Genomic DNA, 12,757 nt, shown 5'->3' with positions numbered 1-12,757 from the left:
AACTCAGGAGTAGGTACATAAGTAGTCAAAGCAGAAATGAAGTTTGGGCCTCCCACTGGTCCTCCCTTCACCTGGTTTAGGATCAGGTACCCTTATTGCTGGTTATATGCACCCCCTCCCTCCCCTGGCAGTATCCCGCTACTGCCAATCTCTTTCTTGCAGTATTATGATGAACGTTCAGGATCCATTTATGAGTGAGAGCATGTGGTACTCAGTTCTTTATTTTTGTGATAGATCACTGAGTGTGATAGACTCTAAACCCATCTAATTTGCTGTGAAGTCCGTAATTTTGTCTCTCTTTATATGCCAGTGACCCTTTAGAGGACTAACAGCCATGGACCCTACTATACAAAATACATTTTGACCTAGCAGTCCTACTTCAAGCATCTATTTTAAAAGTTGGATAAATATTATTTATTTATTTTAAAACTGTGGGGTACAGTTAAGGGTTAGGTATACAAATATTCATTGTGAAGGTACCCTTGATGATGAGGTGTGCCCCCCTTCCACAGGCAGTTACCGACTACCGTATATCCCAATTCCCTGCCCCCCAGCCCCCTAGTTTCCTGCCACTGTCAATCCTTTTCTTATAGTATTACGATAGCTGTTCAAGGTTCACTTATGATGTGGTACTCAGATCTTTGTTTCTGTGAAAGATCACTCAGTATTATAAACACTAATTCCATCCAGGTTGCTGTGAAATTCATGATTTTGTTCTTCTTTATGACTGCATAATATTCCATTGTATATTGTATATTGTACCATATTTTTTTTTTATCCAGTCCTCTTTTGATGGGCAGCACGGTTGGTTTCATGTTCTTGCTATTGTGAACAATGCTGAGATAAACATATATGTGCAGGTATCTTTTTCATAGAGTGATTTGAGTTCTTCTGGATATATTCCCAGTAGGGGGATTACAGGGTCATATGGAAGGTTGATTTTTAGAACTTTTAGGAATTGCCACATTGATTTCCACAGAGGCTGTTCTAGTTTACACTCCCACCAACAGTGTAGAAGTGTTCCCTTTTCACCACATCCTCTCCAGCATCTGCTATTTTTTGAGTCACTGATGGTGGCCATTCTGACTGGAGTTAGGTCGTATCTCAGTGTAGTTTTAATTTGCATCTTCTTGATGACTAGTGAGGCTGAACATTTTTTCATGTATCTGTCGACTGTGCATATGTCTTCTTTTGAGAAGTGTCTATTCATATCTTTTGCCCACTTTGTAATGGGGCTGTTTGTTTTTTTCTCTTCAGTGTGTTTAAGTTCCTTGTAGATCCTTGATGTTAGGCCTTTGCCAGACATGGAGTTGGCAAATGTTTTTTCCCAGTTTGTGGACTTTCTCTCTGCTCTTTTTATGGTTTCTTTGGCTTTGCAGAAGCTTGTCAGTTTAATGAGGTCCCACTTAACTATCTTATCTCTTATGGCCTGTGCATTTCGGGTTTTGCTCAAGAATTAGTTGCCAGTTAAAAGCTGGATAAATATTTAAAGATGTGTAGTAAACAGTGGGTTCATCTGAGATGTTCAGGAAAAAAAAAAAGATTGGTTAAGTAAATTATATCATAGTTATATGTCAAATTTATAAAACAGATTAAAATATAATTAAATAGAATTTACACCATTTAATTTTTCACTCCTTAAAGGTGAGCTGATTATAGTGACTTCCTTCCCGATAGCACAGTATGGACAGAGGGAAATTAAAACAATAATTTCACAGTAGAAAATCTGCCAAACAAGAGCAAGTGATCAAGGTCAACATAAACAGTGATAAATCAAGTTAATTATATGTAACTTGATAAGAAGATAGTAGCTTACTTCTGTGGTCATCCGCAAAATCCCATAATTCTGATTTAATCATGAGAAAAACATGAGACCAATCTCAATAAGGAAACATTTTACAAAATACATGACTTATATCCCTCAAAACAGTCAAAGTAACCACAAACAAGGAACATATGAGAAACTGTCACTAAAAGGAGTCTAAAGAGACATGAAAACTAAATGTAATTTGGTACCCTAGGAGAAATTCTGGCTCAGAAGAAGGCCGTTAGGTAAAAACTAAAAAAATCTGTGTAAATCATGGACTTAGTTCATAAATGTGCTAATATTGGCTCACTAATTATAACAAATGTACTATACCAACATCAATTGTTAATATCAGAAAAATTGGTTGTGTAATACATGAAAATACTGTATTAGCATCACGATTTTTCTGTACATCTAAAACTATACGAAAAACAATTTTTCTTAAAAAGTCAAAATAATAATACTATAAATAGAAAATTCCTTGATAAAGAAGGATGTTCTTTATGCATTTTTAACTTACAAAAGGTTAGACTACCTCATATATAGCAGAATGCCATTTTAATTATAAATAGTATGTATTTGCATGGGAAAGAAATCTTTTGAAACATACACCAAGATTTTAATGATAGTTATTACTATTAATTTCAATTTTTGTTGGCTTGATTTTGATAAATATAAATAAACAGCAAATGATTTACTAATATGGTCTCAATACCATTCTAAAAAGCTTGTTATGTTTTTATAAGTGACAAAATACAGTACATCAAAGAGCAAATTTGAAATTATTGCAACTATTCAAATAACTATTTTCGAGAGAGACACATACACACATATATGTGTGTGTGCATACATTTATCAAAAGGAAACTCATTATAATGAAAATGATTTATTTCAAAGGTATCTTATAGCTGGAAAGGGAGGCATGGGTGGCCCAAGGTGACAGGATCTGCAGGCCTGGGGAGGGGACAGCAGTTCTGGCATGTCAGTTGAGGTTGGCCTGCAAGGTTGCTTTTCACTGGTGGAGAAATGAGTGGACCAAACAGCAAGAATGGGTTAGGATGGCCAAAGAGAAGCAGCTAGTGTGAGTTTCTCCTACAGAGTGAGCCAAAATAGAGAGTACACCCCACAAATCACCAGAAAACTGACAAGATCCAGAGTGCAGAGAAGAGAAAAATCGATCAGTTTCAGTTGGAACGAGGTAGACTTGCCTGAATCACCACACAAACCATAAGCAGACTCTGGCTGCAGTGGAGAAGGTGAGTGAGGAGGAATTAGGAGTCCTGTGCTCCTGCCACAGACTGTGATGTTCCCTTGAGCCTTGAGGACTCTAGCTCCTCACAGGGAACTGTCTTACCCACAGTAGTGCTCTGTCAAAAACCACTTGGAGTGCTGCAGGAAAAAAGCCAAAGTGATTCCAGCCGCCATTTCCTGGGACCTCAACACTTCCTGAAGGCTACTTTCTAGCCAGCCTGGGAGGGAACAGGAGGTCCTGACACCTTCATTTGCCCCAAGGACAAATTCCACTGTGGCAGAGAGTTCCTGGCTGGGGCAGGCTCCCAGGAGAAGACAGGAGCTGGCTGCACCCTTATGTTCTGAATGTAAACTGCCTGAGGCTAAGGTGGGGGAGCTGGGTAGGACTTGTTGCCCCCAGAAGCCCCCTACTTCCCATGGGGGTTCTTTTGTGTAGCCTCTGTGCAATGCAGCAGCATTACACCAGCAGCCAGGACTCCTTCCCAACCTCACAGGAGTAGGCAACCATGCACATAGGTGGGGAGCTTGTACACTTTTCCCTCCACAACTCCCTTGAAAGCTTAATACAGACGGAGAATTTTTGTAGTTCCCACAGCCCCATCCATTGCCTAGGTTGGCTGAGAACTTCCTTGGGGCAACACAGGCCAGGCAGAAAGCTGACAGCCACCATCGCAGCTGACTGTCTCCCATATGCTCCACTCCTGGCTGAAAGTCAATGGGCACAGTCTATTACATCTGACATAATACCTCAGCTTTTGGGATGGCCTGATCTCAGATCCCAGTTAACACCACTATCCAAGCCATCCTTGCTCAGGATGCCTTGAGCCTATACAGACACCCAGCACAGCACCACCATAGCTGGCAATTGAGAAACTCAACACACCACGGCTATATATAACCAAGGGAAAAATACAGTGTCTATGCCAGCTCCCTACCAACCTCAAGTTAAAAGAAATATTCTACCCAAATAAGAAGGAACCAAAAATGTAGTTCTGACAATATAAAAAAGCAAAAGTTTTCAACAAGTTCAAAAACCACACTAACTTTTCAGTAATAGAACTAACCTAAATGAAATCTTTGAAATTCCAGAAATAGAATTAAAGCGATTGTAAAATTGCTCAATGAAAATTGAAAACCATACCTGGGCTCGGTGGCTCAGCCTGTAATCCCGCACTTTGGGAGGCTGAGGTGAGTGGATTGCCTGAGCTCACGGGTTTGAGAGCTTCCTGGGCAACTTGGCGAGACCTCATCTCTACAATAAATCAAAAATTCAACCGGGCATGGTAGTGCGTGCCTGTAATTCTGGCTACTCAGAAGGCTGAGGCAGAAGGATCGCTGGAGCCCAGCAAATTGAGGCTGCAGTGGCCAGGAGCATCCACTGCACTCCAGTCTGGGCAACAGAGTGAGAATCCAACTCAAAAAAAAAAACCCAAAATACAGAAAATTTTTAAAAACTATTCAGGACATGAATTTAAAATTCTCTAAAGTAATAGACACCTTTTTTGAAAAGCTGAAATTGTGTTAATGAAAAAGTCATTTGGGAAAGTGCAAAATAGAACATGTTAACAGTAGGCTAGAACAAGTAGAAGAAAGGATCTCAGAACTTGAAGGCAAGGTTTCCTAATTAGCCTGATCAGACATCTTATATAATAAAGAAAAAAGAATCAAAAGAGTGAAACAAAGTTTCCAAGAAATGTGGGATTATGTAAAACACCCAAACCTAAGAATCATGGGTGTTCCTGAGGAAGAAGAGAAAGCAAAAAGTTTGGAAAGCCTATTTTAGGGAATAATAGACAAAAATTTCCCTGGTCTTGCCAGAGATTTAAACATCCAGATATATGTAGCCCAAAGAATCCCCAGAAGAGTCATTGTAAAAAGGCATTGTAAGGCATATAGTCTTCAGGTTATGAAAAGTTAATGTGAAGGAAAGAATTCTAAGAGCGTGAGAAAAAAATCATCAAATAACATACAAAAATAAACCTATCAGACTAACAGCAGACTCCTCAGCAGAAACTCTAAAAGCTAGAGGAGATTGTGGCCCTATCTTCAATCTCCTAAAACAGAATAACTGTCAGCCAAGGATTTTGTATCCTGTAAAATTAAGTTTCATACTGAAGGAGAAGCAAATTATTTCTCAGACAAGCAAACATCGGGACGCTCTCATCACTAGACTGGTTCTACAAGAAATACTAAAGGAGTTCTAAATATTGAAATAAAAGGTCAAAACATACCAGTAGAAAAATAGTGAACATTAGAAAGCTCACAGGGCTTATAGAACACCAACACAACAGAGAAAATAAAAGCAATAGAATAATAACCAACATGATGAATGAAATAGAACCTTACCTATCATTGCTAACTCTGAACATAAATGGTATCAATGTCCCACTTAAAAGATCAAGATTGGCAGAATAGAGTTTTAAAAACACAATCCAAATACCTACTGCCTTCAAGAGACCTGTTTAAAACACAAGTACTCCCATAGACCCAAGGTAAAAAGTGGGAAAAAATTTCATGCAAATGGAAACCAAAAATGAGAAGGGGTATCCATTCTCATATCAGATAAAACAGACTTTAAAAACAGTTAAAAAAAAAAAAAAGATATTATGTAACAATAAAGAGATCAATCTATCAAGAAGATATAACAATTTTAAATTTAAATGCATATAATATGAGAAGTCCCAACTTTATAAAACAAATTCTACTAGATTTAAGAAAAGAGAGAGATAGCAATATGATAATGGTAAGAGACTTCAACACTCCACTGACAGCAATAGATAAATCATTAAAGCAGAAAGTCAACAAAAAAACACTGAAGTTAAACTGGACCATAGAGTAAATGCACCTAACAGATATCTACAGAACATTCTACCCCAAAACAACAAAATATACATTTTTCTCATTAGCACATGAAACATTCTCCAAGACATATCATATCAGAGGCCACAAATCAAGTCTCAATAAACTCAAAAGAATTGGCCCAGCATGATAGTTCATGCCTGTAATCCCAGCAATTTGGTAGGCCAAGATGGGCAGATTGGTTGGACCCAGCAGTTTCAAGACCAGCCTGGGCAACATTGCAAGACCTCATCTCTATGAAAAAAAGAATTAATATCATATCAAGCACCCTCTCAGACCACAGAGGAATAAACTAGAAATTAACTTCAAGAGGAACTCTCAAAACCAAACAAATACCTGAAAATTAAGCAATCTGCTCCTGAATGATCTTTGGGTTAACAATGAAATTAAGATGGAAATTTCAAAATTCATTGAAATGAATAACAGTGACAGAAGCTATCCAAACCTCTGGGACACAGCTTTTCTCAGAAAAAAATGTATAGAGCTTACATCCTACATCTAAAAAGACTGAAAGATCTCATATTGGCAACCAAACCATCACACCCTAAGGAACTACAAGAACACAAACAAACCAAGCCCAAAACTAGTAGAAGGAAAGAAATAACGAAGAGCAGAGCAGAACTGAATGAAATTGAAACCAAATAAAAATACAACGGATCGATGAAACAAAAGTTGGTTCTTTGAAAATAATATCTTTTGCAGCAACTTAGACGAAATTATAGAAGTAACACAGGAATGGAAAACCAAACACTGCATGTTCTCACTTTTAAGTGAGGGTTAAACTAAGGATACACAAAGGCATATAGAATGGTATGAAGGACATTGAAGACTCAGAAGAGGGAGAGTGGGATGGAGAAACGGATGGGAAATCTCGTATCAGGCACAATGTGCACAGGTGGGGGTGGTGGGTACACTTAAAACCAAGACTTCTTTACCACTATACATGCATTCATGTAAACAAAACTATTTGCACTCTCCAAAGTACTTTTTAAAAAAGGTATCTTATAGTCAATTACGTGATTTTTTTCCTTTTTTTTCAAAATTCTCCAAATCTTTTATATAAGAATGCTTTTAGAAAAAGAAGCATTTTTGTTAAATCCACCTTAGAGAAAACTAAGCTGAAAGTTAGACATGGCTTACTGAATGTCTGCCATGGATAAGTGTTCTTACACTATGGGAAAAACAATTGTCCTGGGTACAAAATCATCCTGGGCATAAATTTTTTAAAAAACAGTTTTCCAGACATGGTGGTACATGCCTCTAGGGGAAAAAAAAGTTAAATTCAGATCACACAAATGAGAAAATTAAAATTAAAATTACTGAGAATTTCACCACCCAGATATTGTCATCATTAATGCTTTAAAATATTTCCTTCCACTATTTTTCTAGGTATTCGTGAGGTCAGTTTCTTAATTTTTTTTTACCTTATTTTATTATTGATATGTGGGATAAAATCAGGATTAAGTATATAAGTTATCTATGTACAGGGGAAGATAGTCCTCACTTCCCCTGGCTTAGGACCTGGTACCCTTTATGTTGCCACTTGCCCCCTGCACCAAGACCTGTTTCTTTACCAAGAATTGGGCTGGGACTGTTTAGAACTTATAATGTCTTCTTTTCCATGACTCTTTCGTCTATCTTCATACTGTTGAGAGTGTTGGGATAATCTGTTTGCAATTGTTTATAAACAGCCTATGATTGCAAGACTCAGGGACATCAGAGATATGGCTCTCTGGACACAGGACAAAGAATATTTAGTGAACAGTGCTTATTAAAATGACCAGCATTTCTTGAAGGGAACCTCCCTTTCATTCACAAGTGCTATGGTTGGAGTGAAACAGTCTCCACCTCAGCTTAAAGAGTACTAAATGATCAAACTAATCAGCACTCAATTTTGATGGACACAATGATGATTAATCTTGGTCCAGTGATTACCAAATCCAGAACAATAGTTAAATCTGTGGGATAAGAAAAGATCTCTTTGTCACAAACTATTTGCAATTAATAGAGGATTCTACCTTTTAATTTTTTTTTTCAATTTTAGATTCAGGATGTACAAGTACACGCTCGTTACATAGCTATATTGTATCCTAGTGGGGACTGGTCTTCTGGCATCCCCATTCTCCAAATAGTGAACATTGTACCCAAAGGGTCGTCATTGAACCCTCACCCCTCCATACCTTCCCCTCGTTTGTTGTCCCCAGTATCTATTATTTTCGTATTTATGTTCATGAGCACTTTTTCTTGAGACAGGATATCACTATGTTGCCCAGGCTAGTCTCAAAATTTTTGGCTCAAGCAATTCTCCTGCACTGGCCTCCAAAGTGCTGGGATTATAGGCATGAGCCACCATGTGCAGTCTAAAGAAGGAATCTAAATATTCAAAAAATTGCATTCTGCAATGGTGGTAAGATAGGAAGAGGGTTGCCATTTGAGGTATTTGTGGAGTGTGTCCAGCTATGGCAAGTCCAGCCTCTATCTCACACCACCAATTGGACTTCCCACCATGACTCTTACCATCCTGTCCTCTAACCACAGATTTTCAGTCTACTCCCACCAGCTATCAGCCCATCAAGGGCAGGGGCCATATCTCTCTTACCCCTGGATTTGCCTTGCTAAATGATTATCCATGATTTCCCAGAATGGAAAAAGAGCCAAGAACTTAGAAAAGGAGACATTCTTTGTTCTGTTCAGGCACTGCGGAGCTTCTGAGGTTCCAGTCCTTCTACTAGTTGCAACCACAGTCTCAGCAGCTCCACCTTCTTTATTCTTGCTTTCACCTTGTGACTCAGCAGCATGGGTGCAAATGTGGTGTCAGTGCCATTGTCACTTAAACCAAACAAGAGAACTTCGACAAATCATCTTGTATGATGAGGTGCGTGTCAAAACCAAAAGAGCACAGCTCTAGGAGGTCTGTGAAGTCACGGAACCTGCCCCTCCTTTGTCTTCCTCCAGCAGCTTTGTATCTGAAAGGAGTCAAGACCAGCAGCTCTGAAATGGGCAGCCTCCCTGAGAAGATGTGGCTGCCCCTGCTCCTGCAGGCCTTTCTTCTGCTCCCTGGGGCTGGAACAGGTAAGTGACCGTCCCTGTTCCAGAGGCCTGAATCCATCTTGAAAAAGCATTGGTCAGGAATGTTCATCAGTCTGAGCTTAGCTGCCACCTCACACCCAGACTTCAAAGTCTGATGTTAGATAGATACTCAACGAGGAAGGCAGAAGGAAAGGGGTCTCCTGAAAGGTTTAGTAGGAATTGTGCTCTCCCTAGACCTTTACATTATGAAAAGTGGATTGTTCTTAGAAAGGCACTTGGTAGGGACTGTGGAGCCACAAAAGATAAATGATTATACTCCCTCACTCCTAACCAGGACAGGGCAGCTCAGGCATCCAGGCTGCAGTAGACCCAACTTAAGAACGAGTTAAATTATTCAGTGCACTCCACCCTCCCACCTCTGTTGTGAAGAGAAGCCCAGGGTGCAACTGATCTCAGAGGTGGAACGATGACTGCATCCATAGCCCTCCTATTGCCTTGGCTCCATCTCAGCCCTTTGCAATCCATTTCAAGTTGGCTTCTCACTTTCCCCTGCCTTCCCAAGTCCCTGGCTGCTCTACTGTCTTTGACAGTCTCCTCTCCAGACATCCCTGAGGCCCTGAATCCCACCAGCATTACCCCCACCAAAATCCCCAGCCAAAACTCATTGGAGGTCATTCAATCATGCAACCAAAAAAGGTTTACTGAAAACCTAGGATGTGTTAGGCCCTAAACAGGAGGATTTTAGAAAATCCATCTCCATAAGCTCATGGGTAGGTCATTAGAAAATGAACCAGCCGGGCTCGGTGGCTCAGCCTATAATCCCGTGCCTTTGGGAGTCTGAGGTGGGTGAGTGGATTGCCTGAGCCCGCGGGTTCGAGACTCGCCTGGGCAGCAAGACCTCATCTCTACAATAAATCAAAAAATCAGCCAGGCGTGGTAGCGCATGCCTATAATTCCGGCTACTTGGGAGGCTGAGGTGGAAGGATCACCGGAGCCCAGCAGGCGAGGCTGCGGTGGCCGGGAGCGGCCGCTGCACTCCAGTCTGGGCGACTGAGTGAAACTCCAACTCAAAAAAAAAAAAAAAAAAAAAAAAAGAAAATGAACCAAATAGCCGTTGCTTTGCTAAGCTCTGGTCTGGCCATGTGGCTCTTTGAGCTATGGCCACCATTTTTTCCTAAGCTTTATCCCCACCCACCCCACACCAGGGAAGTGAAACTCCTCTCTCTCTCCCTCTCTCTCTCTCTCACTCACTCATTTGCATTCTAAATAAACCATATTCCCAATCTAAAAAAAAGAAAAGAAAATGGCATCAATTGGGTGACAGCAGAGGCTCAGAGGGATTGAGGAGACTGGCTGAGAAAGAAGGAACAAGAGCAGTCCTATTCAGGATCCTCTGGGGCTCCACCCTTGTGAAGATAGACTTACCTCCTCCCTATGTGTGTCTGAAGTAAGACACGGAACACATGTCCTGGCCCTCCTTTCTCGGAGGGGGTTCTGAGGTTTGAGGTTCAGAAAAGTTCATTCTACCTACAAAGAGTGCCACTCGCAGAGCCCAAGAGGATACCCCTCACTGTCTGCAGACCGAGATCTCACCCTCAATTGCCATCTTCCTAAGCCTTCTCTCCTGACCACAGTCACCCCCAGCCACCCATCTTCTGATCTTTTCTTTCAGAGGAGATCATCGGGGGCCATGAGGCCAAGCCCCACTCCCGCCCCTACATGGCGTTTGTTCAGTTTCTGGTTAGGGAGCGCAAGAAGAGGTGTGGCGGCTTCCTAGTGCGAGAGGACTTTGTGCTGACAGCTGCTCACTGCTGGGGAAGGTGAGGAGCAGCACCAGCTCACCTCCTGAGACTCCTTGCAGGGACCACTGTCCTCTACCAATGGACTGTAGCCCAGGGGAGCTTCCTGGGCTCCTGGTAACATAGGCCCAATGTGGGCTGGTCACAGCAACCACCTGGGAGCATGACTGAGATAATGAAGGTTGAGAAATAGGACTGGAAAGCTTTGGGGTCAGAGGGGCAGAGCAAGTGGCACAGCTGGGAAAAGAGGGACCACACCTGCAAAATAAAGCAATGTTGGAGGCTGACAACATGCATTAAGGGTCAAAATGTAAGCTCGAGCACTTTCACAACACTGCCTGAAGCCAAGAGAAAACCCCCAGAAGCCCTACTCTTAGTGTCTTTGAGAAGCAGAGAGTATAGCCACTCAGTCCCAGAGCCCTCCTCTCCCCTCAGTTTCCCCGGAGCTACAGCCCTGCCCTGTCCCAGCTGTCACCTGCTCTTCCTGGCTCCTGAACCATATCACCTGTGACTCAACACCCCACATCCCCCTGTGTTCTCTGCGCAGGTCACTAAGTGTCACCCTGGGGGCCCACAATATTAAGCAGCCAGAGCAGACCCAGCAGGTCATCCCTGTGAGAAGAGCCATCCCCCACCCAGACTATGATTCTAATAGATACTCCAACGACATCATGCTACTGCAGGTGAGGCAAACTCTCACTGCTCTTGGTCCTCTTGGTCCAGTTGTTACCCCTCTCACTGTGACGCTGGCCCTTCCCTCTTTTGCATTCTGGTGGCTTGGCCAGTTCCCACGCCTCAGAGGGAAGGTGGCACAGCCCCATCACAGTGTCTGGGGCCAGAAGGTCATTGACTGACCAGAAGTTTCTCACCTATTTCCCACCAGCTGGAGAGAAATGCAGAGGTGACGGCAGCTGTGCAGCCCCTTGAGCTTCCTGGGCACAAGGCCAGGGTGAAGCCAGGCCAGGTGTGCAGTGTGGCTGGCTGGGGCAAGGTCTCTATGGACACTTTAGCGAACAAACTGCAAGAGGTGTCACTGACGGTGCAGAAGGACGAGGAGTGCGAAAGTTTCTTCCCCAACCATTACATCAGAGCCACCGAGATTTGTGTGGGGGACCCAAAGAAGACAAAGTCTGGTTTCAAGGTCAGTTTGAAGACAAATGCTGGTTTCAAGGTCAGTTTTCCAGAATGTCCCCAAATAGGCACCAGGGAGAGGACTGTGTGGGAAGGGTGGGCTATGGAGTAGCTAGATCCTCATGCTCTCAGTCCAGAGCTTGGACCCCAGGAATTCAGTCTTTAGTCCAATCCCTGGGTAGATTGGGGTATGAGTGGAAAGGATCTGTCATCTTGCAGCAGTGTGATCTCCAGAATATCCCAGAAGATTGCAGAGAAAGCTTGGCCTGGGTCAAGCTGGAAAGAACAGTAGGGCCATGTTGGAGCCCCAGGACTGAGGGAGGCAACAAGGCTGGCCCTGGCCCTGATGCCACACACACAGCCCCCTGACAGAGACCACCTGCTCCCAGGAGGCCAGCTCAGTCTATCCTCTCTCTGCCTGCAGGGGGACTCTGGGGGACCCCTTGTGTGTAACGGCCAGGCCCATGGCATTTTCTCCAGTGGACAAACCAGCGGGAAACCTCCAGGCATCTTCACCAAGGTCTTACACTTCCTACCCTGGATAAAAACAACAATGAACTGCCTCGAACAGCGGGCATAAGGCCGACCTTCCTCAGTGCCTGACCATCTCTTCTGGTCAGAATCTTGTGGGGGTGGGTGGTGGGGATGGCAGAACTGCAATAAATGGATCTCTAGAGTGAACACGACTGAAGTCTTATTTAGTCACTGAACCACCTTCAATAGGCAACAGCACTGCTCCAGGCAGCCCTCTGCTGTCAGTTCTGGCTGTTACTTTCTGCTTTCTCCCCAGCCCTCCCTCCTCCCTAAACCCCATGCTGTACAGTTTCTCATCAATTTCTCAATCCCGTGTCTTTGATACTTGACCCTCTGCCAGAGTTCG

General features: G+C 42.7%; 1 protein-coding gene across 1 annotated transcript; it reads left to right on the top strand.

Moving 5' to 3' along the window:
* The first annotated feature begins 8,934 nt into the window (after positions 1-8,934).
* LOC103262677 (granzyme H-like) lies at positions 8,935-12,457 on the top strand. Its single transcript, XM_008060313.1, has 5 exons — positions 8,935-8,989; positions 10,620-10,767; positions 11,294-11,429; positions 11,630-11,887; positions 12,302-12,457. The coding sequence occupies exons 1-5, from the start codon at positions 8,935-8,937 to the stop codon at positions 12,455-12,457; spliced, it is 753 nt and encodes a 250-aa protein (XP_008058504.1).
* The last annotated feature ends 300 nt before the right edge of the window (positions 12,458-12,757 follow it).

Source organism: Carlito syrichta, unplaced genomic scaffold (genome assembly GCF_000164805.1).
Source record: "Carlito syrichta isolate Samal-C Ts95f unplaced genomic scaffold, Tarsius_syrichta-2.0.1 Scaffold304594, whole genome shotgun sequence".
Taxonomy (NCBI): Eukaryota; Metazoa; Chordata; class Mammalia; order Primates; family Tarsiidae; genus Carlito; species Carlito syrichta.
The sequence above is the reverse complement of the archived record's forward strand: the minus strand, read 5'-3'. Positions and strand labels throughout refer to the sequence as shown.